The 27,756-nt window shown below is 41.3% G+C and overlaps 3 protein-coding genes across 3 annotated transcripts; 1 reads left to right on the top strand and 2 right to left on the bottom strand.

Moving 5' to 3' along the window:
• Positions 1-81: 81 nt before the first annotated feature.
• On the bottom strand, positions 82-13,483 carry rnf5 (ring finger protein 5). The gene is made up of 6 exons (XM_020658053.3): positions 13,090-13,483; positions 6,039-6,057; positions 5,366-5,478; positions 3,198-3,255; positions 2,978-3,089; positions 82-1,985 (listed from the first exon to the last, which is right to left on the bottom strand). The coding sequence occupies exons 1-6, from the start codon at positions 13,320-13,322 to the stop codon at positions 1,867-1,869; spliced, it is 654 nt and encodes a 217-aa protein (XP_020513709.2). The 5' UTR covers positions 13,323-13,483; the 3' UTR covers positions 82-1,866.
• A 1,513-nt stretch (positions 13,484-14,996) lies between these two features.
• Positions 14,997-18,484, top strand: utp23 (UTP23 small subunit processome component). The gene is made up of 3 exons (XM_020658052.3): positions 14,997-15,392; positions 15,480-15,654; positions 17,776-18,484. The coding sequence occupies exons 1-3, from the start codon at positions 15,205-15,207 to the stop codon at positions 18,190-18,192; spliced, it is 780 nt and encodes a 259-aa protein (XP_020513708.2). The 5' UTR covers positions 14,997-15,204; the 3' UTR covers positions 18,193-18,484.
• On the bottom strand, positions 18,354-27,746 carry LOC110002449 (double-strand-break repair protein rad21 homolog A-like). Its single transcript, XM_065948314.1, has 14 exons — positions 27,587-27,746; positions 26,314-26,499; positions 25,927-26,056; positions 25,455-25,554; positions 24,859-24,965; positions 24,495-24,704; positions 23,522-23,644; positions 23,270-23,398; positions 22,751-22,974; positions 22,514-22,670; positions 21,762-21,919; positions 21,024-21,185; positions 20,787-20,870; positions 18,354-20,492 (listed from the first exon to the last, which is right to left on the bottom strand). Exons 2-14 carry the CDS (start codon positions 26,455-26,457, stop codon positions 20,301-20,303), a joined length of 1,920 nt encoding a protein of 639 aa, XP_065804386.1. The 5' UTR covers positions 26,458-26,499; positions 27,587-27,746; the 3' UTR covers positions 18,354-20,300.
• Positions 27,747-27,756: the final 10 nt, after the last annotated feature.

Genomic DNA, 27,756 nt, shown 5'->3' on the forward strand with positions numbered 1-27,756 from the left:
GGCAGTTTATATTTTTATAGATAAATTTAAGGTTTGTGAAATGTCAGGAAATAGTGGACACAGACGCATGAAAGCACCAACTTTCTTTCATAACATTTATTGAACTTCACAGGAGAGGGGGTTGGCAGAAAGAGTTCTTAACATGGGTTAAAGGAGGGAGTTTATGAAAACCAGGAAGCGGATCTTGCTTTACAAAAAGCATTTCGAAGCCTACTTACTTTGTACATCTCGTTCCTCTCTTGTTTCACATGGTTGGTCATCCACTCAGAAAACACATTAAAAACTGCATTTACAATATTCATTATGTACAAATATATAATGTATACACACGCACTCAGACACAAACAGACAGAAGAAGAAGAAAAAAGACCCTACATCAACTGTGACAGAGTTCATTGAGCTTTTCTGTGTGCTGACCTTTTGACCTCTCGGCTGAAGGACCCTTCTCTCTTTGAGCTACTTTACGAGCAAGATCTTTTTTTCGATCTGTGTCAGGATGGTTTTTTTTGTTTGTTTGTTTTTTTAAGTCTCCCAAATTGCTCGTGAAAATCTCCCACACTGGCCAACAAAACGAGACACAGAGAGAGAGAGAGGGTTCGACCCCAGCCGACGCTCCACCTTCAGGACAGCTCCGTCTACAAAACGACTTCACAGTGCAATGGTAGTTTTTGTTAAGACAAGTGTATAGAAAATGCATCCAGCTGTGCTATTACCACTGTCAAGAGTTAGGCTTCAAAATTAGTACTTTTTCATCCCAAACTGTAAACGGCAACTTCATTCAATGACATCGTTTTGCCCCCTCTTTGTATCTGACTGATTTGCTACTCTTTGGCCTTTTTAAAGGACGTTTTCTCCACACTCCTTTTTTTTAAATTCTGTTTTAACCCACTTTAAAGGCTTTATATGTGATTTTTTTTGATCCAGCAGATGTCGCCCTTGAGCACCAGCATGAAACCAAAAGAACTTGCGCTGCATTGTTGCGTTAGCATGCTAATGCTAGCGATCTTTATTATGCTGGTATCTTCACACTGCGTGTAAATTTACCTGAAATGAGCGTGATCTAGAAACACAGTTAAGCAGTGAGTACAGTATGTTATTCTTCTTTTCTCTAGTCCCTCAATTAAACAACTTTTATACACGAGGGGAGGAGTCAGCCGGCCATCCGGGCGATGTAAACAAACTGAAGATAGGACTCTGAAAACTCTGAAAGCATCACAGACAGTGGGACTCGGGTGTTACACCCATTGTAGACAGTCATGACTCACAGAGTTATTTTCAGAGGAGATACTTGATTTCTATATTTAAGTGTGAAAAATCACATATAAAGCCTTTAAACTTCATTCCTCTTTTTTTTATTAAAGAATAATTCAGAGACTCATTCAGGAGGAATAAAAAAAAAACAATAAGAAATTTGTCCCAAAATGTCCTCCACTTGTTTTTTTCTGCATGGATTAAAAAAACAAAAAGATTTTTCTCTCACCTTCATCTCATAATACTGTCTCTTCAGCCAATCAGTGAGCTTGTACACTATGTATTGTTCCATGTGCATATATCTACAGACGCATGTAGAAATGGAGTGCTTACATCATTCATTTTGGGACACATCCACTTTACTTCCCAGTGTGTGTTACTTGCATAAACAAAACGTCAAAGCAGGTGGGCGGGGCTAAAGTGAATCTGCCTTTTGTCAGGAGGAGACTACCCCAAAATCCCCCATTTCTATATATATTGTTTCCCCCTGCTTTCTCTCCCAATTAAGTACCTGCTAGGAAATGTAAAAATGAGTGTGTGTGTGTGTGTGTGTGTGTGGTTCGGGTTAAAGTGTGTCAGAGTTTGTGTTTTGTTTGTTTTCCCGTCCGGTCTCTGTCACACGCTCAGCAGCCAGAAGAAGAAGAAGATGGCGACGAACAGGAAGAGGGAGTCTTGCCAGTTGTTATTGCCATTGTTGAGGTTAGCGTTGCCTTGGTGATCACCTGCATACTGGTCTGTTAGAGGGACGGGGGGAGGGGAGGGGATGGATGGGAGAGAGAGGTTATTAGAGCAGTGTCTTGTGGGAAAATGTGTTTCCATCTGTAGTCCAATGATTACCTCACATGAAGGAAACAGCCGTGTTCACATGGACGTTTATTCTGCTCTAATTATCAGAATGAGCTCATCAGTGTTTGAAACGTGTGTGAGATCATAAAGAATGACTTTTTAATTGAGGGAAAGATGGTAAACCAGAGAGACATAACATTTACATGATGGTCAGTGAAGGTTGGATTAAGCACTGGTTTGTTGAGAGCTCTAAATGAAGGAACCATCATTAAACTGTCCGTAAAGAACACGTGTATTTCAGTAAAAGGGGTTAACTTAAATTAACAATGTGTAGTTCACTTTCCAGACTTAAAGTTTTGTTTTATAAAAATGATGTTTCACAAATATAAAAGGTCGGTTGTGACTTCTGTTTTCTGTTTTCTTTTTTGGAAGAAATTTTGTTCTGATATGTTTTGTTTTTTGTAACCAAACTAGTCTTAAATAATCAGATTTATAACAAGGGGAGGTGTAATAAGATAAAGCTTCACCTTTTCAGTCAAAATGTTTTTGTTTTTTCTTTTGACCGAAATAAATGATTACTACTACTAAAAGAAGAGTGAGGGATTTTTCTAAACACTATCAATGATCAGCTGTTGGCTCGACTCACACTGTGTGATTGTGTTTCTGTCTATTGACTAAATATCAAACATGGCAGACGATCTTCCGAGCGGTCGGCAGCAGCTCGTCCCTCAGTGTTACGATGTGTGAGCGGCCTGAAATTTGACGTCAGAAATCGGCCTGAGATGGCGCAGCGTACGCCGGGCTCAAGAGTTTGTTATGATTCAAAGTGAGGAAACAGCTGGAACTACATCGTACATGAATCCTCTCTGTGACCTCAAAGTCTGATCTGCTAAAGTCAAATATGGGCACTCACTCGCTGACATATTTGTTGTGCACCCACCTGTTCTGTGAAAGGGCTCGTTGGTGTTGAAGACTGTGGTGAAGAAGCCGAAGGGGAAAGCACCGATGCCGAAAGACATGTGGAAGCCGGTGTCCCCGAAACCCTGAAACATCTGTGAACAAACGGAAACATAGACGCAGCGAGAGGGTTTAAAAACAAGTCAAAGCCAGAAGAGTCAAAACAACTGTGATTAATATTTCTAAAGGGAGTGAGTCCTCACCCCGCCTCGACTCTCCGGCTCTGTTCTCTGTCCCTGAGGCCGCGGAGGAGTTTTCAACCTGTGCAACAACAACACAGACCAGTCAACAACAACAACACAGACCAGTCAACAACACAGACCAGTCAACAACAACAACACAGACCAGTCAACAACACAGACCAGTCAACAACAACAACACAGACCAGTCAACAACAACAACACAGACCAGTCAACAACAACAACAACACAGATCAGTCAACAACAACAACAACACAGACCAGTCAACAACAACAACACAGACCAGTCAACAACAACAACACAGACCAGTCAACAACAACAACACAGACCAGTCAACAACAACAACACAGACCAGTCAACAACAACAACAACAACACCACAGACCAGTCAACAACAACACAGACCAGTCAACAACAACAACAACAACACCACAGACCAGTCAACAACAACACAGACCAGTCAACAACAACAACACAGACCAGTCAACAACAACAACACAGACCAGTCAACAACAACAACACAGACCAGTCAACAACAACAACACAGACCAGTCAACAACAACAACACAGACCAGTCAACAACAACAACACAGACCAGTCAACAACAACAACACAGACCAGTCAACAACAACACAGACCAGTCAACAACAACAACACAGACCAGTCAACAACAACACAGACCAGTCAACAACAACACAGACCAGTCAACAACAACACAGACCAGTCAACAACAACACAGACCAGTCAACAACAACAACACAGACCAGTCAACAACAACAACACAGATCAGCCAACAACACAGACCAGTCAACAACACAGACCAGTCAACAACACAGACCAGTCAACAACAACAACACAGACCAGTCAACACAGACCAGTCAACAACAACAACAACAACACAGACCAGTCAACAACAACAACACAGACCAGTCAACAACAACAACAACACAGATCAGTCAACAACACAGACCAGTCAACAACAACAACACAGATCAGTCAACAACAACAACACAGATCAGTCAACAACACAACACAACACAGACCAGTCAACAACAACAACACAGACCAGTCAACAACACAGACCAGTCAACAACACAACACAACACAGACCAGTCAACAACACAACACAACACAGACCAGTCAACAACAACAACACAGACCAGTCAACAACACAGACCAGTCAACAACACAACACAACACAGACCAGTCAACAACACAACACAACACAGACCAGTCAACAACACAACACAACACAGACCAGTCAACAACAACAACACAGATCAGTCAACAACAACACAGACCAGTCAACAACACAACACAACACAGATCAGTCAACAACACAACACAACACAGACCAGTCAACAACACAACACAACACAGACCAGTCAACAACAACAACACAGATCAGTCAACAACAACACAGACCAGTCAACAACACAACACAACACAGACCAGTCAACAACAACAACACAGACCAGTCAACAACACAGACCAGTCAACAACAACAACACAGATCAGTCAACAACAACAACACAGATCACTCAACAACACAGATCAGTCAACAACACAGACCAGTCAACAACACAGATCAGTCAACAACACAGATCAGTCAACAACACAGACCAGTCAACAACACAACACAGATCAGTCAACAACACAGATCAGTCAACAACACAGACCAGTCAACAACACAGACCAGTCAACAACACAGACCAGTCAACAACACAGATCAGTCAACAACACAGACCAGTCAACAACACAGATCAGTCAACAACACAACACAGATCAGTCAACAACACAGATCAGTCAACAACACAGACCAGTCAGTCAACAACACAGATCAGTCAGTCAACAACACAGACCAGTCAGTCAACAACACAGACCAGTCAACAACACAGACCAGTCAACAACACAGATCAGTCAACAACACAGACCAGTCAACAACACAGATCAGTCAACAACACAGACCAGTCAGTCAACAACACAGACCAGTCAGTCAACAACACAGACCAGTCAGTCAACAACACAGACCAGTCAGTCAACAACACAGACCAGTCAGTCAACAACACAGACCAGTCAACAACACAGACCAGTCAGCCAAATGAGGCGACAAAAACAAAAAAAAAAGAATCATATTAAATGGAAGTCGGTGTCAGGACTCCTCTGGGGTACCTGGGGTCCTCTTGGCTGGAGCTCCCTCGGCCGTACAGTGGGATGACTTTCTCTCTGCTGATGCCCGCTTTACAGACGGGACACTGCTGCCTGCTGGGCCGCGTCTCCAACCACTGACACGATGAAAAACCATTTCAGATCAAACACATTTCTACATTTTGTTCTAGGAGCAAACCAAAACTCAGACTCCCTCTCTCTCTCTTTCTCTCTCTCCCTCTCGTGGTTACAACATGTGTCTAGTAGCATGTCTAACACTGATATGTGATCAGTGTGCAGCTCTACATGTGTGAGTGGTGGAGAGAGAGTAGTAAAGAGAAGCTGCAGTAAACACAGGCTTTAGGAGCATCAGCCTGTTTAAGCTGCTTGAAGTCGACTTACAGGTGTAGTTTACACGCTGGATGACATCACAACCTCACGCTGATTAACTTAAGTGTAGAGCCTCGTTCAGACCGACAGACTAAATCTGTTTCAGTTTGGATCATTTGGAAACAGAATATATCAGAACTCACCCCCCCCCTCTTTATCTTAACCCCTGTGTTACAAGTACTAAGAACTCGTGTAAAAGCAAAGTGACTAAATACAGTTTGTTTGAGTCTGCAGAGTGAAAACACCTGTGGTGGCCAACGAGTGTTACAAAGCAGAGGACGACATTACTAAAGAGAAATATACTCACTTGATGAAGACAGGGCCAGCTGCAGACAGACAGAGAGAGAGAGGGGGGGAGGGGGGGAGACAAAAACAGAAACGATTAATTTGCATCCTTTCTCACTAAAGACGAGTCGTCCACTTCACTAACATTTGACTCATGAGTATAAAACAGAGCAGCATCTCATCATGATTATTTTATCAACGATGTGATTCTACATTACGATGCATCACAACGGGTTGCATCCTCACATTCATGTTACTGCAGAGACCCGTTCTTATTATTATTAACAAATCACTGTCAACATAAATCGATGCAGAAATCATCCATGTCCATTCATCGTACAAACAATTCATTTCAACACCCGCTTGTATAAAATCAATCTTTTCTTTTTTGTGTGTTAATCTTCATGTTTGATCCCCCCACCGGGTGAATCTCCCTCCTATAGAAGCCCACCAACCTGGAAAAACCTGTTCCTCCCCACTCCCCACTGCTGTTATTAATAAGCTCCATCTGTTCAACCTGTGTGTATTTCAACTCTGCTGTTGCATTATGGGAGTGAATGATGCACATTCAGGACACCAGTTTGTGCTACCACCGAGGTTTTCTCACCATTCTTCTTCTTATAGTTTTTTTTAATGCCCACAAAAGTCTAAATTATTTACTCTGTGTCTAAAAAGATTCATGAAATTTGAGTGTCATATATTATGTTTTTTTTTTTAAATGAAGAAAAATCAAATGTACCGTCTCTCTGTAAATACATTGTGGGGTAATGGTTTCCTAAAAAGAGAGTGAAGTCTAACTCTTCTGGCCTTGATGTTCTCAGCTCTGTGTTCACACTGGTGGGTCCTTCAGCTTGTTAACGGTTCACGTGAGCCCACCCTCCCCAACCTGCCACCACACGGGGGAAGAGCCACAGCCCCGCCCACTCAGGGACGCTGTTTCCAGAGGCAAAATGACCGGCTGTTGTCCCACGAGTAAAACTGAGGGGGAACCAACAGACTTTCCAAAGTGGAAACAAAACGATTTTCTGTGGTCTAAAAAAAGATCATCAGAAAACAACTGAATTAACTTTGAGATACATATCGTCACTTGAAATCTTCACGTCGCAGAATCTCGTTCTCGATGTTTATTATCACTTTCCTGCCGTCCTCTCTGCCTCACAGACACTTGCAGGTGAATCAGGATGCAGGAATCAAGTGGAAGCTGAGGGATGAAGGAGGTGTGTTCAAAGAGACAGTTTGTTTTGGTCTGAAAAATCTGCTCTGAAAGTCCCAAAGTGTTACTTAAAGGAAGGGCTGGTTAGCTGGTCACCTAATCTCAGAACCAGTTGGGAATCATCTGAAGATGGATAAAGGCTTTTCGTCCTTCCGCTGAAGTCAGGGCGTTAGCATTTGGACTTCTAGCTAAGACTTCTTTTTCTGTGCGTTGCTCTTTGTTTACACTCTGACTCATTCAAGCTGAAATGCAAGAATGAGTCTAAGAATGAACTCCCAACAGCCGATTTTAAACTGCACTTGCATGCCGATGTTAAAAGACATTTCTTACAGCTAATTGGTTTGATGACCACCAATGGGTTCCAGGATTAACACGGATTGCTTCTGCCACTTTCTTTACTTTCTATTGAACTGTTTTCCTACATTCAGTACAGATACCAGAACACTTCCCAAGTCAAAATCTGGTGCTGTGTCTACTGCCAACATTAGACTTAAATCCATCACAGCTCTTCTTTCAAACTGCCAGTATGTGTTGTAGAGTAGTGCATGCAGTGGTAGAGTGTAAAATATAACTCTTACAATTCAAAGACAAAAAGGTGTTTTTCCACGTTCAGACGAGCCTCCAGGAAATATACAGTTCAAGTAAGCTACACAAACAAACAAAGTGTTTCCTTGATGAACACTGAATGATGAGATCATCTGCATGTATAAAAAGCGTTCTTAAACTGAATCCTGCACCATAGATTGAAGCGTATTATAAAAGAAATGAGAAATGTTCTGCCTTAAGACCTCAGTTAATTAGAGACACTGCAGATGGAGCGTTTCATCCAAATGTCTAAATTTAGATTTTCCATGATGTAAGCAGAGAGCTCCCCTCATGCGCTAACAAGAAGAACAAAAAGATTACATGTTCTTCATGGATTTTTTCTTCATCACTAAGAAGACTGTTGTCACCCTGTACAGACGCTGAAGTTGAACTCTATGTTGCAGCAGGGTGTTAGTTATTTCTAAGGTTTACGTTTTCAGTGTTAAAGCATCGTCAGTGAACTCTATGAATACTTCTGTCAGCGAATCCCTGAAAGACGAACAGGCAGGACTGGTTTTAGACATTTCACTTCTTAACCACAAAATAGTTATCGCCTCCGGCGGGCCTAACCACACACACACACACACACACACACACACACACACACACACACACACACACACACACACACACACACACACACACACACACACACACACACACACACACACACACACACACACACACACACACACACACACACACACACACACACACACACACACACACACACACACACACACACACACACACACACACACACACACACACACACACACACACACACACACACACACACACACACACACACACACACACACACACACACACACACACACACACACACACACACACACACACACACACACACACAGCAAAAAGCTGAAGTTAACACAACAGCCCATTTAAGTGAGACTTAACGTGTTACCACACGTACAGCCGGGCTCTTGTGACCTGAAATTAACCGCTTAATTTCCTATAAGAGGCTCAATAAGTGTTCACTGGAGCCTGACTGCACAGTGTACACACACACACTCCATCCCACTACAACCATTAAACAGATGCACGCTCATATTTTCACAACATTAAACTGAATATGAAAACACTCTGACTGTTTCTCTGTCTCGTTACGCCCTCTGATTTCAATCAGGTGTTTACAAATACTGCACTGACATTTTAGTAAAGAACACTTTGTCGTTGTCTCTGGCAAGAGGACTTTGCATGAAACCGATCAAGGTTTATTAATGAAATGGCATAAAATAATAAAAAACTAGAGCCTGACCAATTTATCGGCTCACCGATAATATCGGCCGATAACAGCGTATCAAGTGAATATTGGTATCGGCTAATTATATCGCAGCTCTGCGCCAATAATACTACATTTCTCCACCAGTCAAATAGCATTTCATTTGAGTTTCATTGTATTACACGAGCCGTTCACTTTCACCAGCAGAGATCACAACAAGTGTCATCACGCTCCAGAGTGTCAAGTTATGACACAGGCACATGCACAGTTTCTTTCCAGAGTGATCATCTTCAAGTGTTTGATAACTGCATTTGAGGTATCAATGCAAAAATTGTGCATGTCTATATCTATCTTTACAGATCAGCTGTTTTATCACTGAAAGTATTTAAATGTGATTTTTCACACTTAAATGTAGAAATCAAGTATGTCCTCTGAAAATAACTCTGTGAGTCCTGACTGTCTACAATGGGTGTAACACCCGAGTCCCACTGTCTGTGATGTTTTCAGAGTCCTATCTTCAGCTTGTTTACATCGCCCGGACGGCCGGCTGACTCCTCCCCTCGTGTATAAAAGTTGTTTAATTGAGGGACTAGAGAAAAGAAGAATAACATACTGTACTCACTGCTCAACTGTGTTTCTAGATCACGCTCATTTCAGGTAAATTTACATGCAGTGTGAAGATACCAGCATAATAAAGATCGCTAGCATTAGCATGCTAACACAACAATGCAGCGCGAGTTGTTTTAGTTTCATGCTGGTGCTCAAGGGCGACATCTGCTGGATCAAAACATCACATATAAAGCCTTTAACAGTTTTTTCTCTTCCTAATATCGGCATCGGACCCAAAAAACTCTTATCGGTCGGACCCTAAGAGCTCCAGTTATAGCGCCCTCTCTTCGTCTTGCTCTATCACATCTGCCGAACTTCTCGAAAGGCATCGCATATATCCTAAAAGACATGATCATTATCAGGGTCACATTGACCCACCTAGACTAAACTGTGACGTCTGTAACACTGGAGCAGACAACAAGTCTACCAAACATCCAGCAGATATCAGGAAGAACAGGTGACACTCTCTAAGCCGTCCTTGGTGTTCTAATAACAACTGAACTGTGTCAGCGCTGACTGACATTAGACAACAGTGAATAAACCTAATTACATCTGTACATTATAATCTAAAGAACTACAGAAATTCCCCCACAGGTTCAGTTTTCATGCTTCAAATTTCAGAGTAAAATCTGAGTGAGTGTCGTTGTCTCATTTGTGACACAAGAATTTCCATTTACTAACTCGATTGATTTATTTGTGAGCATTGAAGCAACAAGTCCAAATGTTTTGCTGCAGGTCAACAATTAAAGAAAATTCAGAGAGGGTTCAAAGTAATAAACTGTCTTTGGTAAAATGTCTCCTACTGAGGCCATCTAAATGTATTTAACAAGTAAGACGCTGACTCGATATTCAAACAGACAATAACTAAAAGGCGATTAAGCTGTTTGTTTTGAAGCTGCAGCAGGTGATCTGACGTCAACACCTCTCATCATTGCCGACTGTTTCATCATCACCTTACACTACAGATGAGAGAGAGACGAGGGGGGGGGGGGGGGGGGGGGGCACCGGTAACATAGCAACCAAGTTACATCAGCAACATGATACAGGAGCTACAATGACTGTAAAGCAACTGCACGTGTATGAAAAGTGCCCCGACCGAAGCTCAACTATTCAATAAATATATTAAATAAACAGGAACACAATGTATCAGTCACTTTGTAACAACACCCTAAACAAAAACACCTGTGTGTGTGTGTGTGTGTGTGTGTGTGTGTGTGTGTGTGTGTGAGACTGTGTGTGTACATGTTACTCTGAAAGTTAAAGCAAAACAGAATCGTTCTTTTAATCCTTAAAAAACAACTCTTTGCTCATAGAGGAGACACTAATAATCGTCCACCATCATTCAAACTATCTGCTCTTCAGGTATCATTTAGTGTCCATCTTTAAAAGGTGTGAATGGACTACTTTTGCGCCTTTTTAAGCAGAAAATAATATTTTTTTTCTAATTAAAAGGACGAAATAAGTAATGGAGAGCATGTGGCATCTTCACTTCTATGCAGCCTGAGTGTCCTCTACGTCCTTAACCTCGACCTCGACCTCTGTCTCTGCAGCTTGAACACCAAACACAGATCCATATCAGATGAAACTACATGAGCAAACAACCGGTGAAGATAAGTTACTCCATGTCTTTAGGTCTGACCCCAATCCTACTCTCGCTGCCTCTAATCTCACATTAGCCTGAGCGGGCAAGAAGGCCGTCAGTCAACAATCACAACAACTCCTGAATGAAACTCACGCTTCACTGTTGTGTGTGTGTGTGTGTGTGTGGACGTGTGCAAGACTAAAGGTTGTGCAAGATTTTGATTGAGACCAAGATAGAATGAGGTACAGCTGGAGTGCAGCCTCACAGAGTCTGTATTTATTTATCTGTTAGTCACTTATTGTATTGTGCAGCATTTTATAGTTGGAAAATAAAACGTGCATACACTTTGATAACTGTTTCAAAACATGTCTTCCATTTTTTCTGTGCTGTAATTTCTTGTTACTCATTGACATCAATGATCTGATGGACGCACCCTGACCCAACCTAATCTTTAACTAATAGTTTTGTAAGCAAACCCGACACTAACAGCTTGATGTTTGGACATCGCTTCTCCACTCCAAGGTAACTTATTATGCACCTGCAGGCTACGGATTGAACTTAAACAGCTAAGTTAATGTGTCACTGGTGGTGGAAGACAAAGTGGCTGCTTTGTGACCTCTGACACACATCCAACCATCTGATATGATCTGACCTGAGCACTTAATTCCTCCAGAGATCAGAGAAGATCACATGATCACATTGATACAAGAAATATTTCTTACTGAAGTCCATAACTCTGTACAACAGCTCACCTCATGTGAGCAGAGAACTGTCATCATGATAATATCTGTCATACTGTAATCTGTTCTGCACGTGTTTAAATTTACAAATTATCCCTGCACTCATGTTCACTTCATTTGTCTGTCTACTCTCCGTTATATTGTATAGTTTCTGCTGATAACATGTCTACACTCATGCACTTTAACTTATAGTATCACTGATTGCACATTTCCCTAAGATTAAGATTTACTTTTATTGATCCCGCGAGGGGAAATTTCAGTTTTTACACTCTGTAATCATGCAACACAAACATAGGCTGAAATACAAACACACATGCACAAACAGGACGCACTAATGGAGAGAAGCCAGGGTGACGGAGCTCCTGAGCTGATGGTGGGGAGGGGGGTTTGGTGCCTTGCTCAAGGGCACCTCGGCAGTGCTCAGGAAGTGATCTGACACCTCTCCAGCTACCAGACCAACTTCCATATTTTGGTCTGCACCGGGACTTGAACCGGTGACCCTCCGCTTCCCAACCAACCAAAATCCCTGCAGACTGAGCCGCCCCCCCTATGTCAATACTGTCCATTTACAACTCTGTTTTTGCACATTTACATTTAATATTTCATATTTAAGACTAGTAATGCTTAGTTAAATCCTGGTTGTATATATTCTCATTCTTAGTTTTGATATTTATTTGATATTTATTTACTTTGTATTTAATATTATATTGTGTTTAGATTTGCTAACATTGTGTGTTGGACAACCTGCTGCTGTAACGCCACAATTTCCCAGTTTGGGATCAATAAAGTAAATATATTATATTATATTATATTATATTATATTTAATGATCAAATATGCAAGCCAGAACTAAAAGGACAACACATGCTCAGACTTTTTAAATAAAACCTGGTGTATTAGGGGGTTGAAGTTCAGCCACTCTTCAGATTTAACTACAACAGTGATTTTACACCCACACCCTGTTTTGTCATTTCTACCGCCGTGAAGTGTCTCACAGTGACGGGTTGTGGAGGCCGTAAAACACGGTGAAAGGTTCCCTGTGCCCGGTGGGTTGAACTAAGACAACAACAACAACCTCCACATATCAAAACAATCGTACCAGAACAAGTGTCCGCACATACTGATGACAGCGTCCTTGGCAGTATCCAAACAAATGTTGCACTCGAACGTCGCCCGGTCTCTCTCCGGTTCTCCTTCCCCGCCTCCTCCTCCTCCGCCGCCGCCGCCGCCGCCGCCCGGCCCGTCGCGGTCGTTGCTGCTCTCTCCCGCCGGGAATCCTGCTCTGCTGGCCGGCCCGCCGTCACTCGAGGACCGGGGATCCGCGGCCGCCATAATGTCAACTGTACAAGCAAAGGAAGGTAAACCGCAACCAAGCCTCCGCCGACACGGACCCGACCCGAGCTGACGTGAAAGTGTGAGTCAGAGAGGCGACGACAAGTGTCACCTGCTCTCTCTCTCTCTCTCAAGATACCTGGAGGATACTTCCGGTTCCGGTTCCGGGGACTAAAAGGGACGAGAGGAAAATGTAGAGCCCCCGCCTATGGAGGACGAGATCTGACAGAAGTATAAATAAATCAATCAATCAATCAATCAATCAATCAATCAATCAATAAATTAATAGATTAATAAAGTAATACATTTATACATTTATAAATACATTTATAAATTGTATGTATAAATGAATACTGTGGAAATAAATAAATGTAGAAATAAATTTAAGACATTTAATTAGTTATGTCCCATTTATTTACCAGTTTTTATTTATTTATTCACGCATTTATTTATTTATTCATTCTTTTATTTATTTATTCCAGTATTTATTTATACATTTATTTATTTATTTATTCATTATTTTATTTATTTATTCCAGTATTTATTTATACATTTATTTATTTATTTATTCATTCTTTTATTTATTTATTCCAGTATTTATTTATACATTTATTTATTTATTCATTCATTCATTCATTCTTTTATTTATTTATTCCATTATTTATTTATACATTTATTTATTTATTTATTCATTCTTTTATTTATTTATTCCAGTATTTATTTATACATTTATTTATTTATTTATTCATTCTTTTATTTATTTATTCCAGTATTTATTTATACATTTATTTATTTATTTATACTTCTGTCAGATCTCGTCCTCCCCTTCCCCCCGAAAAAAATACTAGAAAATGTTGTTTTGATTTCTGGCCCTTGTTGAATGTTTTTGTCCTTGCTCCAGATTGTTGTCTGCTTACATTTGCCTGATGTATACTTTTGGAAAAGTTTGATTTTTATTTATTTATTTTCATATATATAATCCCCCCGAGTCTTGATTTATGTTTGAATTAACTTGTTCCTGTGTATTTTGCTGTTGTATGTTTGGTTCATCCTCTAAAAGAGTTTGTATAAACATTTTTTGTATGTTTTTAAAACCCAGAAACAACCCAAATTAAAAATAATAAAATATTTGAGGGTATGAAATGGTTTTACATTTATACTTTTAAAACGTAGGAAAAAAGAGAGACGTGTGTTTTGTATTTTAAACATCATTTTATTTATGTATTTATTTGTTAGGGACAGTGCATATTAATGAACAGCTGTAAAAATGTCAGATTATAGCAGAAGTGTTAGTTTCCATCTGTTGTCCCTCGGCAGGTAACAGAGAAAGACAAATTAGAAATAAAATACAAATACAAAGGCACAAGTGACACAAGACAATAATAGAGGTTAAAGGTTAAAGGTGGTCACAGACTTGGTTTTCTTTTATCCACTGTTTGAGGTGTTTTGAAGGTTGAATATGTTTGTGAGTGGGAGAATATTCCAATATTTAGTTCCTTTGACTGACAGAATAATATCCAATTATGTTATTGAATTACTGTTTGTTAAATTCATAATAAGAACTAGTTAGTGAGAAGTCAAACTGTGTCTTTAAAAGGCAAATGATGCTGCTATAACCCAAAAAATGAATAAACTGACAGCCGGAACCTTTGCTGCATTATTTGTTTCCGTCCGGAGTTACGAGTAGCCAGCACCACCAGCGTGTTGTGTACACTGGAAAACCTCCATGCTGAAATAGCCAAAGAAGAAATATGTGATAAAATCAAGACGTAAACAATCGGAGTCAATTGATCTAACCGGAAGTGTAATCTCCTTTATTTGAACGTGCGTCACTGACGTTTATTCTTCTTTTCTGAAGGATATCAACAGATAATCAGCCACCATGAAGATCAAGCGTCAGAAACAAGCCAAGAAAACAATAAGTTTCTACAAATACAACTTCAGCTTCAGGCAGCCTTTTCAGATCCTGATCGACGGGACGTTTTGTCAGGCGGCTTTAAAAAACAAGATTCAAATCAAAGAGCAGATGCCGAAATACCTGATGGGAGAAGTGCAGCTCTGCACCACCAGGTGAGTGGGTTCACTGTCTTCATTTATATCTACAGGTAACTTTTTAAATGTCCCTCTTATATCTAAGTGTTTGTGTTTGATTCTCAGCTGCGCACTCAAAGAGCTGGAGACTCTGGGGAAAGAGCTTTATGGAGCCAGAATCATCCTGCAGAGGTTTCAGTCGAGGAGATGTGCACATTTAAAGAGTCCTGTTCCTGCTTCAGAGTGTCTGCTGTCCATGCTGGAGGAGACAAACCCACACCACTACTTTGTTGCTACACAGGTAAATACACAAGGTCCTACATGCAAAGACAACAGAGGGGGAATGAAATGACAGAAACCTACTCTTTGCTGAAATATTTTACAACCAGGAAAATGGATTATATGTTTCACACCTTCAGTAGAAGTATATCAGTAGGTTTACTTAAAGCTCCTGCGAGGACATCTCGGTTTACGTCGACTTTGGGACCCGTGTCCACAAAGCGATGCAAATTATCTCTGAGCTGATCGTGACAGTTTCTGATTTAAAAAACAAATCTCATTCTGCTATGTATTAACGTATTACTCACTGTGATTCTGTCGTGTAGAAGATGTGTGACCTGCTGTTAACTTGATTTGTCTGACACTTCCCCGGCAGGCAGCAGCGGTTTACGAGCATTAAAGAATAACTTTAAATAAAAGTTTCAGTCACTGATGGTCTTGTTTGCTTCTGTGGGTCATATAGAAGCATCAGGATTAACGCCAGTTTGTTTCATAACCAGATAAAGAAACTCTCCTCACAGGAGCTTTAGATAAAATAAAATTCATTTACTTTAGTTATACATCAGTGGTAAAGGAAAGAAAACAAACTGTGTTCTGCTGCTCCAATAAAGCTCGGACACCATACTGAACAGATTATCACATCAGGACTCTTAAAATGTGTTTTTGATTTTCCCTCAAAGTCCAGAAGGATAGATTCTGGACCAAACAGACGGAATATGTCAAACCTATAAGACCTGATTTTATTTGACTTATTGGAGTTCATTGGGGGTTATTTCCTCATTTTTGTCATTTTCTTTCATCCGTTAACCTCCTCTTTGTTTACTTTTCTTATTTTCCTTCTCTACCCCTCCAAAGTAAAAGCTTCCTGTGTTCTTTTGTAAATAATTGAAGGAAGGAAGGATGTAAGAAAAGAAGTGCGGAAGGAAGAAAGTGAGTGAGGGAGGTAGGAAGGAAAAATAGGAAGGAGATGGAAGGAAGGATGGAAGAAAAGAAGGGAAGAAGGAAGAAAGTGAGGGAGGGAGGTAGGAAGGAAGGAAGGAAAAAAAGGAAGGAGAAGGAAGAAAGGAGAAGGAAGGAAGGATGTAAGAAAAGAAGGGACAAAAAAAGGAAGAGGAAGGAAGGAAGGAAGGATGTAAGAGAAGAAGGGAGGGAGGAAGGAAGGATGTAAGAAAAGAAGTGCGGAAGGAAGAAAGGGAGTGAGGGAGGTAGGAAGGAAAAAAAGGAAGGAGAAGGAAGAAAGGAGAAGGAAGGAAGGATGTAAGAAAAGAAGGGACAAAAAAAGGAAGAGGAAGGAAGGAAGGAAGGATGTAAGAAAAGAAGGGAGGGAGGAAGGAAGGAAGGATGTAAGAAAAGAAGGGAGGAAAAAAGGAAGGAGATGGAAGGAAGGATGGAAGGGAAGAAGGAAGGAAGGGAAGAAGGAAGAAAGGGAGTGAGGGAGGTAGGAAAGAAGGAATGAAGGAAAACAAAGGAAGGAGAAGGAAGGAAGGAAGGATGTAAGAAAAGAAGGAAGAAAGGGAGTGAGGGAAGTAGGAAGGAAGGAAGGAAGGACATAAGAGAAGAAGGGAGGAAGGAAGGATATAAGAAAAGAAGGGAGGAAAAAAAGGAAGTAGAAGGAAGGAAGAATGTAAGAACAGAAGGGAAGAAGGAAGAAAGGGAGGAAGGAAGGAAAAAAAGGAAGGAGATGGAAGGAAGGATGTAAGAAAAGAAGGGAAGAAGGAAGGAAGGAATTAATGTCATGTTACTTGAAAATGTAAAAAAATCTTTGGAAGAGTTAAATAGTTAAATATACTGCGAGCATCGTACCCCCCCCCCTTCTGCAGAGAAAGAGCTCCAATGTTTGAAAGTTTGAGGGAGGAGCTATTATATTTAATTACTAATTAATGTGTGAAGAATGTTTTTCCTAAATAAAAAATAATAAAATAAGTGATGCCAGAAAAGATTAAGGGTCAGAAGGAGTCCAGGGAGAATAATCGCTTTCTGCCATCAAGACTGGCAGGAGGGGCTTCTTGTTGAAGGTCAAAATACACTTTACATGTTTTATTTCTAACACTAATGTAATATTATATTATAGTAGAATATAATCATTTCTGTATTTGCTTAAAGGTGCGTTCATCTTCTTGTCGTGTTTCTGTGTTTTCTGCAGGACCACGCACTGACTGACGGCCTGAAGAAGATCCCCGGCGTCCCCCTGCTCTACATCATCCTCAACACCATCGTGCTGGACAAGCCGGCGCAGGCGTCCCTCGACCGCGTCCAGGCCGTGCAGCTGGGCGAGCTGGTGAGCCCCGCCCAGCAGAAGAGCATCCGCAGCCTGAAGGAGGAGCAGGGGATCACCGGCCAGCAGGACGGAGAGAGGAAGGGGAAGAAGAGGAAGAGGAGGCAGAGCAACCCCAACCCTCTGAGCTGCTTGAAGAAGAAGAAGAAAGGTGGGCCGACGCCGCCGCTGAAGAAGGCGGCGGCGGCAGGGGCGGACGGCGAGAAGAGGAAAAGAAGTCGGAACAAGAAACAGAGGACGGCGGGCGGAGACAACATGGCTGCTCCTGTGGTGACAAACGCATAAAAACACAAGAACACAAAGACTTAAGCCATTTCTTTTCTCGTGCAAATATTGTGCCAAAGGTGAAATAATTATTACACTCAGAAGTTTTGCAGTTTTCCAGTATTAGTGCTTAGAACACATCAGTTTTTAGTAGTTTACAAAAATCCATTTTAAAATACTGCTCATGGTATTTGTTTTTATTTAAAAATGTGCAACAGTATCGAGGACTCACAGACAGCGGAGAGAAATGTTCAGGAACATACCATGTAACAGTTACTCTTGTACAAAATAAAAAAAAGACGCTTTACAGGCACATGGTTTGGATTTAAGATGCACTCAAGACATTTCATGATGATTACATTTTTTTTTTTAAACATTTCATTCAGCAGTCGATGCAGAAGAGCACAGAAGAAGAAGAAGAAGAAGTGCGGACACAATGACTTTGATTTTTTTCTCTGTGTAATTCGATTCATTTCTACCAAATTCAACCGGCCACATTCCTTCATCATGAGACGAGAGTCAGAACAACAATTGTACAAAATATTTCCATTCAGACGTCCTTCAAACTTTTTTCTTTACATTAAAAAAAAAACAATGACTCTCTTGTTATATATATATTATTAATAAACAAGCATCATGTTGATTTATCGTCACACTGTTAGAGCACAACAACTGAACAGTCTTTAACTCCACAAAACAAGACTGCATGTTCTTCTACATTTTTTAAAAGCTGAATGAACTGATTCAGTGTCATGGAGTTAAAGTCATTTAAAAACAGAGGGGCAACATGGCAATACAACTAGTGCAATTTCACTGTAATAAATACTTCAGGACAGATCATGCAAGAACAGCAGACCACTGATGGTGACGGAATCTAAATACTGAAATCTGAAGATGATTTTTATAAGCTGTGTCCCAATTCATTAGTGCATACTTTTTTTATAAATAGTCTTCATCCTATAATTGTTTTTATGGTGCAATTGTATACAAGAATTCCCCGTGGACCACATGATCCAATAGAACTAACAGCAGCACGTTCGATAATGAAGTGTGTTAGTACATGAGCATTTTGTTTCCATTTCTACACTTTGTCGTTTAGATTTAGGACACAGCTACAGATTTTACTCTTGTGAGGCACAAACAGCTCATGATGCAAGCAAAGCATTTGCAAAAACAACACCTTGAGTTTTTTTTTTTGATGATTAAAGTGCTACACTACAGTTGTACAATGACTAACTGCTAGTTTATGTGTGCATGTCACTACTGCAGACACTGGACATGGTGCATGCTCCTTTTGGCCTAACGTCATTGTACACGAGAACGTTTTCTGCCTGCAGTGGTGGGACGGACGAGTATCTAAAGGAACATTGTGGCTGGAGGTATAGTCACAGTCTTAACATACCGTCATTATAAATAAATATCTCTTTGATTTGATTCTTAGACCAGAGCAACACAGCTGCTGCTTCAAAGAAGTAGTGCTTATTGAAGCGACCGACATCCGCTAGAAACAATGAGTAAACATCTCCAAATAGAACACTTGGCCCTCACTTGATGTCAACATAAGAGCCTTAAAAACACAATATCAAAAAGAAGGGATGCACTGGTTTAACATCGGTATCAGCCCTGTGGACAAACATCGGCACATCTGCGATTAATGTGGCATGAACCAATGTCAGTATCTGATGTTTACTTCTCATCTCGTACTCTTAACTACTGATTCAGAGAAGAGGTTTTTTATTGGGCAGAGGACATCGCCTCGTGGACAAACTGATCTGTTATCGTGGTCAAACATGAAAGAAAATGTTGTACTGGTTGGAGTCTTACACCTAAAGCTTTTAAACATCAGGATTGATTATCGGATACAGTTTTGTTTTAAACATCACAATCAGTGCATCGCTAATAAAAAATGGAAATGTTCCATTGATTGGGTTCTGATCATGCAGGTTAATGAATTTAGTCCTCTTTCCACCCACCACTGCATGACAAAACACTGCAGATTAAACTCTGCATCATACACTTAACAACAAGTCAACAAGCTCATATTCATAAAAAATAAAGAACTTTTTTTTTTTTAAGTAACAGACAGATGTGGAATAGTTCTTTCCTCTGTTTGGGCTGCAGAGTTTTTTTTAGATGATGTGGAAGCGAGGTCCGGGCGTCGCGATGATGTCGCTGTACGGCTCCTCCTGGACGAGCTCCACCGCCTGCTGCTTCTTCAGGACCAGGAAGCTGTAGAACTTTGCGGCCGCCTGCTTCTTGTTGTTGTTTTTGCACAGGTCCAGCAGGCTGACCGACTGGGCGCCGGTTTTGGCCATCACCCTCTGTGGCACAGTGAGAGAGAGAGTAAGAATAGAATATATCTTTATTGTCATTGCTATAAAAACAATGAAAAACAGTTTAGCAGCTCCTGGCATTTGCAGCACACACAGATGGACGGTAAGACTGATTATGTGAAGACAAACAAAAACTTGAGATGTTCTTCAGGAGGGAAAGCTTTCATGTAGCAGATTGTTTTTGTAAACTGTGAACTGTTTTTTTCCTAGTAGTCAGAAATGTAATTTAGAGGGCTTCTCATCTGCTTGTTCTCCAAACCACATATTTATTTATTTATATACCTGGAGGCCATGGAGCATCTGCTGGGTTCTCTTGTTCCACCTCCTCTCCTCCTGGTCCTGGTCTCCACCCTGGACCTCCTCCTCCTGACACACAAAAACACAGTTACACACATTAATAAAGTCTACTTCTGTAAAAATCACAGATAAAAACGACCTTATGTCCACCCTGATAGAGTCATTAAAAACTATATAAAAGGAAAACATTTAACCGTGATAGTAAATGGATCTGCGTCTTACCTCCTCATCAGAGTCGTCGTCGTCGTTCTTCTTTCTGTCCTTGTCCCCGAGCAGGTCCAGCTCGATCAGCTGGCTGATGTTGGTTTCCTCGGGGGGGAGATCAACACTGGATGTCTCCAGCTGCTGGGACACGTCAGGCTGCTGCTGGTCCAAAGCTCCCATCTAGAGAGGAGCATGTCAAGAAAAACAACACAGAGGTAAAAAAAAAAAAAAAGGGTTTCCATGTTGTTGAACTTTGTATAAAACACACAAATTACAAATCAACGAATCCTTTCATACAAAATGCTAAATGATGCAGATTTCTTTTTAGATCAAATGTCACTACAATTAAGAAAGCTTATTTAGGAAAAATACATTTCTTCATTTCTTCATCGTAGTCTTCAGAGTGGAGTTATTGTTGAATGTTCAGAGCAAAGGGAAAGAAAATGCTTTTAATGTGAAAATACATCAACTGCCTACAATGTTAATGAAATGATATGAAGTTGTGCATCTGGAACTTTTTGACGCAGCAGCTGAGTGGTGTGTGCATGAATGTGTATCAGTGTATTTTTTCTCCACCAGGCTTCTATACACAGTTGGGGCTGACCTTTGCCCTTTGCTACATGTCCTCCCCTGCTCTCTCCTCCCTACTGTACATTTCCTGTCTCTCTTCAGCTGTCCTATCTTAAAAAGGCAAAATGGCCCCAAAAAAAAAGACTCAGTGTTGTACAGACGGGTGCCGATACAGAACATAAAGACACTTCTGAACTTACAGGCAGGGCGGGGTTCTGTGTCTTGGGCTTTACGTTTGAGGCCTCGTTGGGACGGAGGCGGCATGACTGACTCGTCCAACGACGTCCTGCTGCCTTCCACAGCTGACGTCTGCAGAGCGCTGGCTTCCTCCATGATGGTCTGATCTGAAGGTGGGGGGGGGGGGGGGGATATGGACATACTTACATGTTCAATCAAAGACTCTATCACTCAAGGTCAGTCAATGCCACTTCATTAAAAATACTTTTTTTTTTTGTGTTTTGTGTTCTTTTTTTTAAATGGTTGGAAAATTAAGCTTTCAATTATTATTTTTAAAGTTTGGTACCCTTCACTCTTCTTTTGTTTAATGCATTTCATAACAAACCCATTAAAAAAATGAAAGCATGAATTATTTGACGATATCTGGGGTCTATATATGAATTTTCTTCGGGATAAAGATCTGTCACATATTTTGAGCTCGGCTGGTAAAGAGTTGGCGATGTCTGTAATTTTGGTCGTTTTTGCAGAAACTGTTTTAGGGCAGAATATTTGTGATTAACTAAATCATCTATGGCAATGTACTCCCTTTGGTTATTTTTATTCAATACGGACAGTAATAATGTTGCAACATCATTAAAGTTTTTTTTATTTTGTATTATTATATTTTACTTTTCCCCCTTTTTTATAAATGTGTATATCGTCTCACCTTTTTCCTTAGAATTTATTAAATTGTAATTGTGTGTCTTGGTAAAATGACTTACCCATGATGTCTCTCTGCTGAGGCCCAGTGGTTTCCTCTCTGGGCACCTCGGGGTTCTCCAGATCCTTCAGGAACTCATCCAGACTGTCGGCCTCTCCACCTTTCCTCCTCTTCCTCAGCTCGTCTGGTACCAGCGGGGTCAGACACCTTGTAAACATCTGGAGGCAGAAAAAGGGGGATTCAGACTGAGAGAACATGCAGGAGGATACACAGGATCACTGTGACATTATTAAGTCACCTTCAGCAGCCTGGCGTTCCAGAGCGGCTGAGCAGGGAGGGAGAAAAGCTTCTCCACTCCTCCGGTCTCCTTCCACATCATCAGCTTCTTGGTGGGAGGTGCCAGGTCCAGCGTGGTGACGATGTCGGAGTAATCGGACAGCTGTGCACGGATGGTTTTACTGTCTAACTCCTTCACGCTGTCCACAATCAGCTTCCTCTTACGCTTCGCTTTGGTCTCCTTCACTGCACAGGCAAAAAGAGAGACGGAGATTAGAAAGCTCAGAAATCACTCATAAAAACTCAAATGTTTTACTGACTTAGAGACTTCAAAATGATCAAATCCTTCTTTTTCAACATGTTGTTTGTCTCTTATGTTTATATCACTATGCAACCCCAGCTAGCTGTTATGGTTCCTTATTCAATTTTTAATGTTCAAGCTCAATTCTAGATAATAAACTACACTTTAGATAATGTGAGGCAGAGTCAGACTGAAGTTTGACAGAGGATTGAGGCCGTGTCTTGAAAGCAGCTGCATTACCTGTGATGTCAATCGGCTCCAGGGCGAAGGTCTCCTCCTCGTTGTGGACCAGGGCGGTCTGTTCTGCCTGGTCCGCCATTGCTGGTAGGGTCTCTGTTGGGCCCGAGTCTGGACTATCTGGAGCTCCAGCTGCCAAAACACATCCAAAGACCATGTTTTCATTATACATCGGCAACTGTTCTGATCTCTCAAAACAACTAAAGGAACACTTTTGAAGTCATGGAGTTAAACGGGTTATTCGTCCAGGCTGACCTGAGAGAGCGTCAAAGTCGTCGTCGTCGTCTCCGCGGTCCTGAGGCATCATCACGCTCTCTGCGATGGCAGGAGGGTCGTCAAAGATGCCGTCTCCGTCCTCGTTACTGAGCAGCTTGTCCACTGCACAAAGATGCAGCCGTTCAGTTCTTTGGATTGAGATAACTCACTTTAAAAAGTTACAGTCTGACCTAAATGAGAGGGACTACAATCAGAGCTTTAAAAGAATATGGGAAAAGGTTTAACATACAGGCACATTAAAAAATAAGAATTACAGATTGTTCCTGTGACAAAATGCAGAATAATCATAAAAACCTGCTGAAACATAAAATGTAATGACAGCAAACTAAACACAAACTACTACTACAGTGAAGCTTTGAATAATAGTTCAGAGGTCATATCCATTAAAGGCTTTATATGTGATTTTTTGATCCAGCAGATGTCGCCCTTGAGCACCAGCATGAAACCAAAACAACTCGCGCTGCATTGTTGTGTTAGCATGCTAATGCTAGCGATCTTTATTATGCTGGTATCTTCACACTGCATGTAAATTTACCTGAAATGAGCGTGATCTAGAAACACAGTTAAGCAGTGAGTACAGTATGTTATTCTTCTTTTCTCTAGTCCCTCAATTAAACAACTTTTATACGTGAGGGGAGGAGTCAGCCGGCCGTCCGGGCGATGTAAACAAACTGAAGATAGGACTCTGAAAACTCTGAAAACATCACAGACAGTGAGACTCGGGTGTTACACCCATTGTAGACAGTCATGACTCACAGAGTTATTTTCAGAGGAGATACTTGATTTCTACATTTAAGTGTGAAAAATCACAAATAAAGCCTTTAAAGAAGTCGCTATGCTAACATCAGAGGAAAACTGCGCTCAAATACATGACATGTTCAGACTTTACCAGTTTGAATGTTTCAAAATGCTCACATTTTTGCACCCGTCTCAACATTCAACATGATCCTACCCAGCATGCCTTCCTCATTGCTCTCCAACGGGTGTTCTCCGAAGCCGTCTTTATACTGGTCGTCGTACTCCAGAGGGTTGGACTTGTCGGCCATCTGGTTAGCTGCACCCTCGGCCTCCAGCAGCAGGTTGGGAGCTGATGCTCCCATGATGTCCACTTCGAACGCGCTCTCGTCTCGCATCATCTCCCGGTCGTCCATACCAAAGTCAGCTGCACGACAAAAACTCAGTTTGTTTAGAGCAGATTATGAAGTGAAGTGCGATACAAAGGTACAAGGAGTGCTAAAACCTGATGTTAATGAATGTGGAGGTGAAGCATGAGAATTCAACATTATGTGTGCATTCTTAGAGGAAAGATTTCCTACCAAAGTCATTGTCCTGCAGCAGGTTGAGGTTGCCCACCTCCTCTCTCATGGTGATCTCCTCCACTCTGCTCTGGTTCAAGTTGAACTGCTGAGCGACGTCGATATCACTGAACAAAACACAGACACACATTAAAGGCTTTATATGTGATTGTTCACAGTAATCCAGTTTATCCTCTGAAAATAACTCTGTGAGTCATGACTGTCTACAATGGGTGTAACACCCGAGTCCCACTGTCTGTGATGTTTTCAGAGTTTTCAGAGTCCTATCTTCAGTTTGTTTACATCGTCAGGACGGCCAGCTGACTCCTCCCCTCGTGTATAAAAGTTGTTTAATTGAGGGACTAGAGAAAAGAAGAATAACATACTGTACTCACTGCTTAACTGTGTTTCTAGATCACGCTTATTTCAGGTAAATTTACATGCAGTGTGAAGATACCAGCATAATATAGGCCCCACATATAGGCTACCTCTTCTCTTTTTCTGTCATCACTAAGGCCGATGTTTAATTTGTAAAGATTTCCTAGAACAAAAATAATTCAGGCTTATGTTAACCCCCACGCTCTCTGAGGAAGATGTAAGACGGAGGGAGGACTCACTCCAGGTCTGGTAGCGGCTGATCAAAATCATGAAACTCTTCGGGCAGCGTGATAGCATTGTAGGCTGCTTCTCTGTTCTCCTCTGGGAGGTCCACCACACCTGAAACACCCCGATTACAAGGAGTTACAGCAATTTACAAATCTGGAGTTTCAGCGATGAACCAGAGTTTTTTTGGGGGATTTGAACATAAACATTACAAAAAAAAAAAAAAAAATTTAAGACGGGTGGGAAAGTTTGGCATATTTTATCCATGTTTCTTTAAGGGCCAACATGAAATCTGAATATTTTCTTAACTCTGTAACATGTCTAAATCATTATAAAAGGAAGTGTTTCTGACTATTCTGTAATATTTCCATAAATATATAGCAAACATTCATCTCTCATTAACACTGCACGTCATATTAACAAATCGAGGAAAGTAGAGAATCGTTCACTGCTGGTGGTTTTACGAAGCACAGTGTCATCCCTGACCTGGTCGAAACGCCATCTTGATCTTGATGAAGGCCTCGTTACAGTCTGCCAACAGGTACTTGGCCTTCCTGTGGTAGATCCTCACCACCCCCAGCAGAAGATGGCCAGAAGTGCGTAAAGCCATTTTCACCTGGAAGCGTATTCAGGAGAATTTGAGCGTTTGTAAACTCTGCGCATGCTGCCACAAGAATGATGTTTTTAAGAAATGAAATCAGTCTGATGTACAACTTATATACATGGAAAGAAAGAGAATAATAACACACAACTAAAGGAGAGCATCATTGCAAAAATGATTGTGCACAGTAAAAGTTTCAAGTGTTATTTTCATAAGAATAAAATGCGATCCCCCTCCCCTCTTATGTTGTTCGGGGTTATTGTTGATGTTACCTTGGGTGAGATGATGCTCTCCACGCTGCTCTCCAGGTTGCACTCGAACACGTGAGCCTTCGTCAGCTTCTTGTCCCAGTGGGCCGCCAGCCAGATTTTGGCCAGCGGCCCACGTTTACTGAGGACAAAGTGGGCATAAAACATCGTCTCGCCACGGGGGAAAGGGGGGAGGGGGAGGCGTCAAGACTGGAGAAAAAGAAAACAACAGGAATACAGAAACACAACACACACTGTTCAAGATTGAAGGAAGAACTGCAGCAATGTTTATAAAAGAACCTCTCAGCTTTAGACAAACACATTCATTAATCAGATTCAAAACTGACTTAACATCAGGAAAACATGAAGAAGAAGAATGTGACAATGTCAAATTCACACAAAGTGAATGTAGTGCAGATTATACCCACTTATGTTTCAGTCTCCAGAGAGTATACCTACTTCTAAATAATAATTGATTACTTAAGTTGCAAAACCAATGCATTATGAAGGCAGTGTTTCCCCTACCATTATATCAGGGGGGAGGCCCACCACCTCAACGCCCCCCCCGCCCCCAGACTTTTTGTACCTTTATTGTAGAGATAGGATAGTGGATAGAGTTGGTAATCAGGGAAAGAAGTCATTTAAGGATACCTTTCCGATAGAACAGGACAGCTGTCATTAAAAGTAACTCATGAACACCATGACCCCCCACTGATTCTGAGTGTTTGTTGTGTCATTGGAAATGAAGGAAGACCTCAGTGTCCTTTGGAGAATAAATAAAGATTTGAATTTGAAGATTTAAACCCCTTCAAAAAATATATATTTGAGGGAAGGGTAGGGTTGGGTTAGACTAGGCTCTACCCACTTGTTCAGGCACCTCTGGGTAAATCTAATTAATTAAAAGCCCTGTGCAGTGAATAAACATCTGTCAGGTCATGGTGGCTGTTACGTTAAATGACCTGCATCACTGCATCACTGTCATCATCTGTTACAGCTGTTACAGCTGTTACCACTCCAAAACATCAGGACGCAGTGACGTCACACACAGGTGAGCAAACAACATTACAGCAGATGCAGAAACAGAGGAAGTCATTCATTAGAGAAGACAGTAAATAAGCGAACAGCTGACGTTTAGTCCACAGTGCAGGTAACAGAAGATTACACTGCAGTGATACTCCTCTGTGTCCCAACAGGTGATGAACGATGCAGACGAGCTGCAGCGTTACAGCGGGTTTAGTCTGACATGTTTTACCGACATGATTTAACGTTTCATTACGGTTAAAACACAACGACTCACCGGTTTGCCGTTTTATGCAGTCCTCGTTTTGTGGTGTGGCTGCTACAGAGGGGACTGGTATTTCACCCCTCCTCTCACTAAACAAACAAGATGGCGTCGTCCCCCTTCTCTGCACACCCCTAATGGTTAAAACATCTCAGCAGGATGCAGAGTGGTGCTGATGTGAGAGA

Source organism: Labrus bergylta, chromosome 19, assembly GCF_963930695.1.
Source record: "Labrus bergylta chromosome 19, fLabBer1.1, whole genome shotgun sequence".
NCBI lineage: Eukaryota > Metazoa > Chordata > Actinopteri > Labriformes > Labridae > Labrus > Labrus bergylta.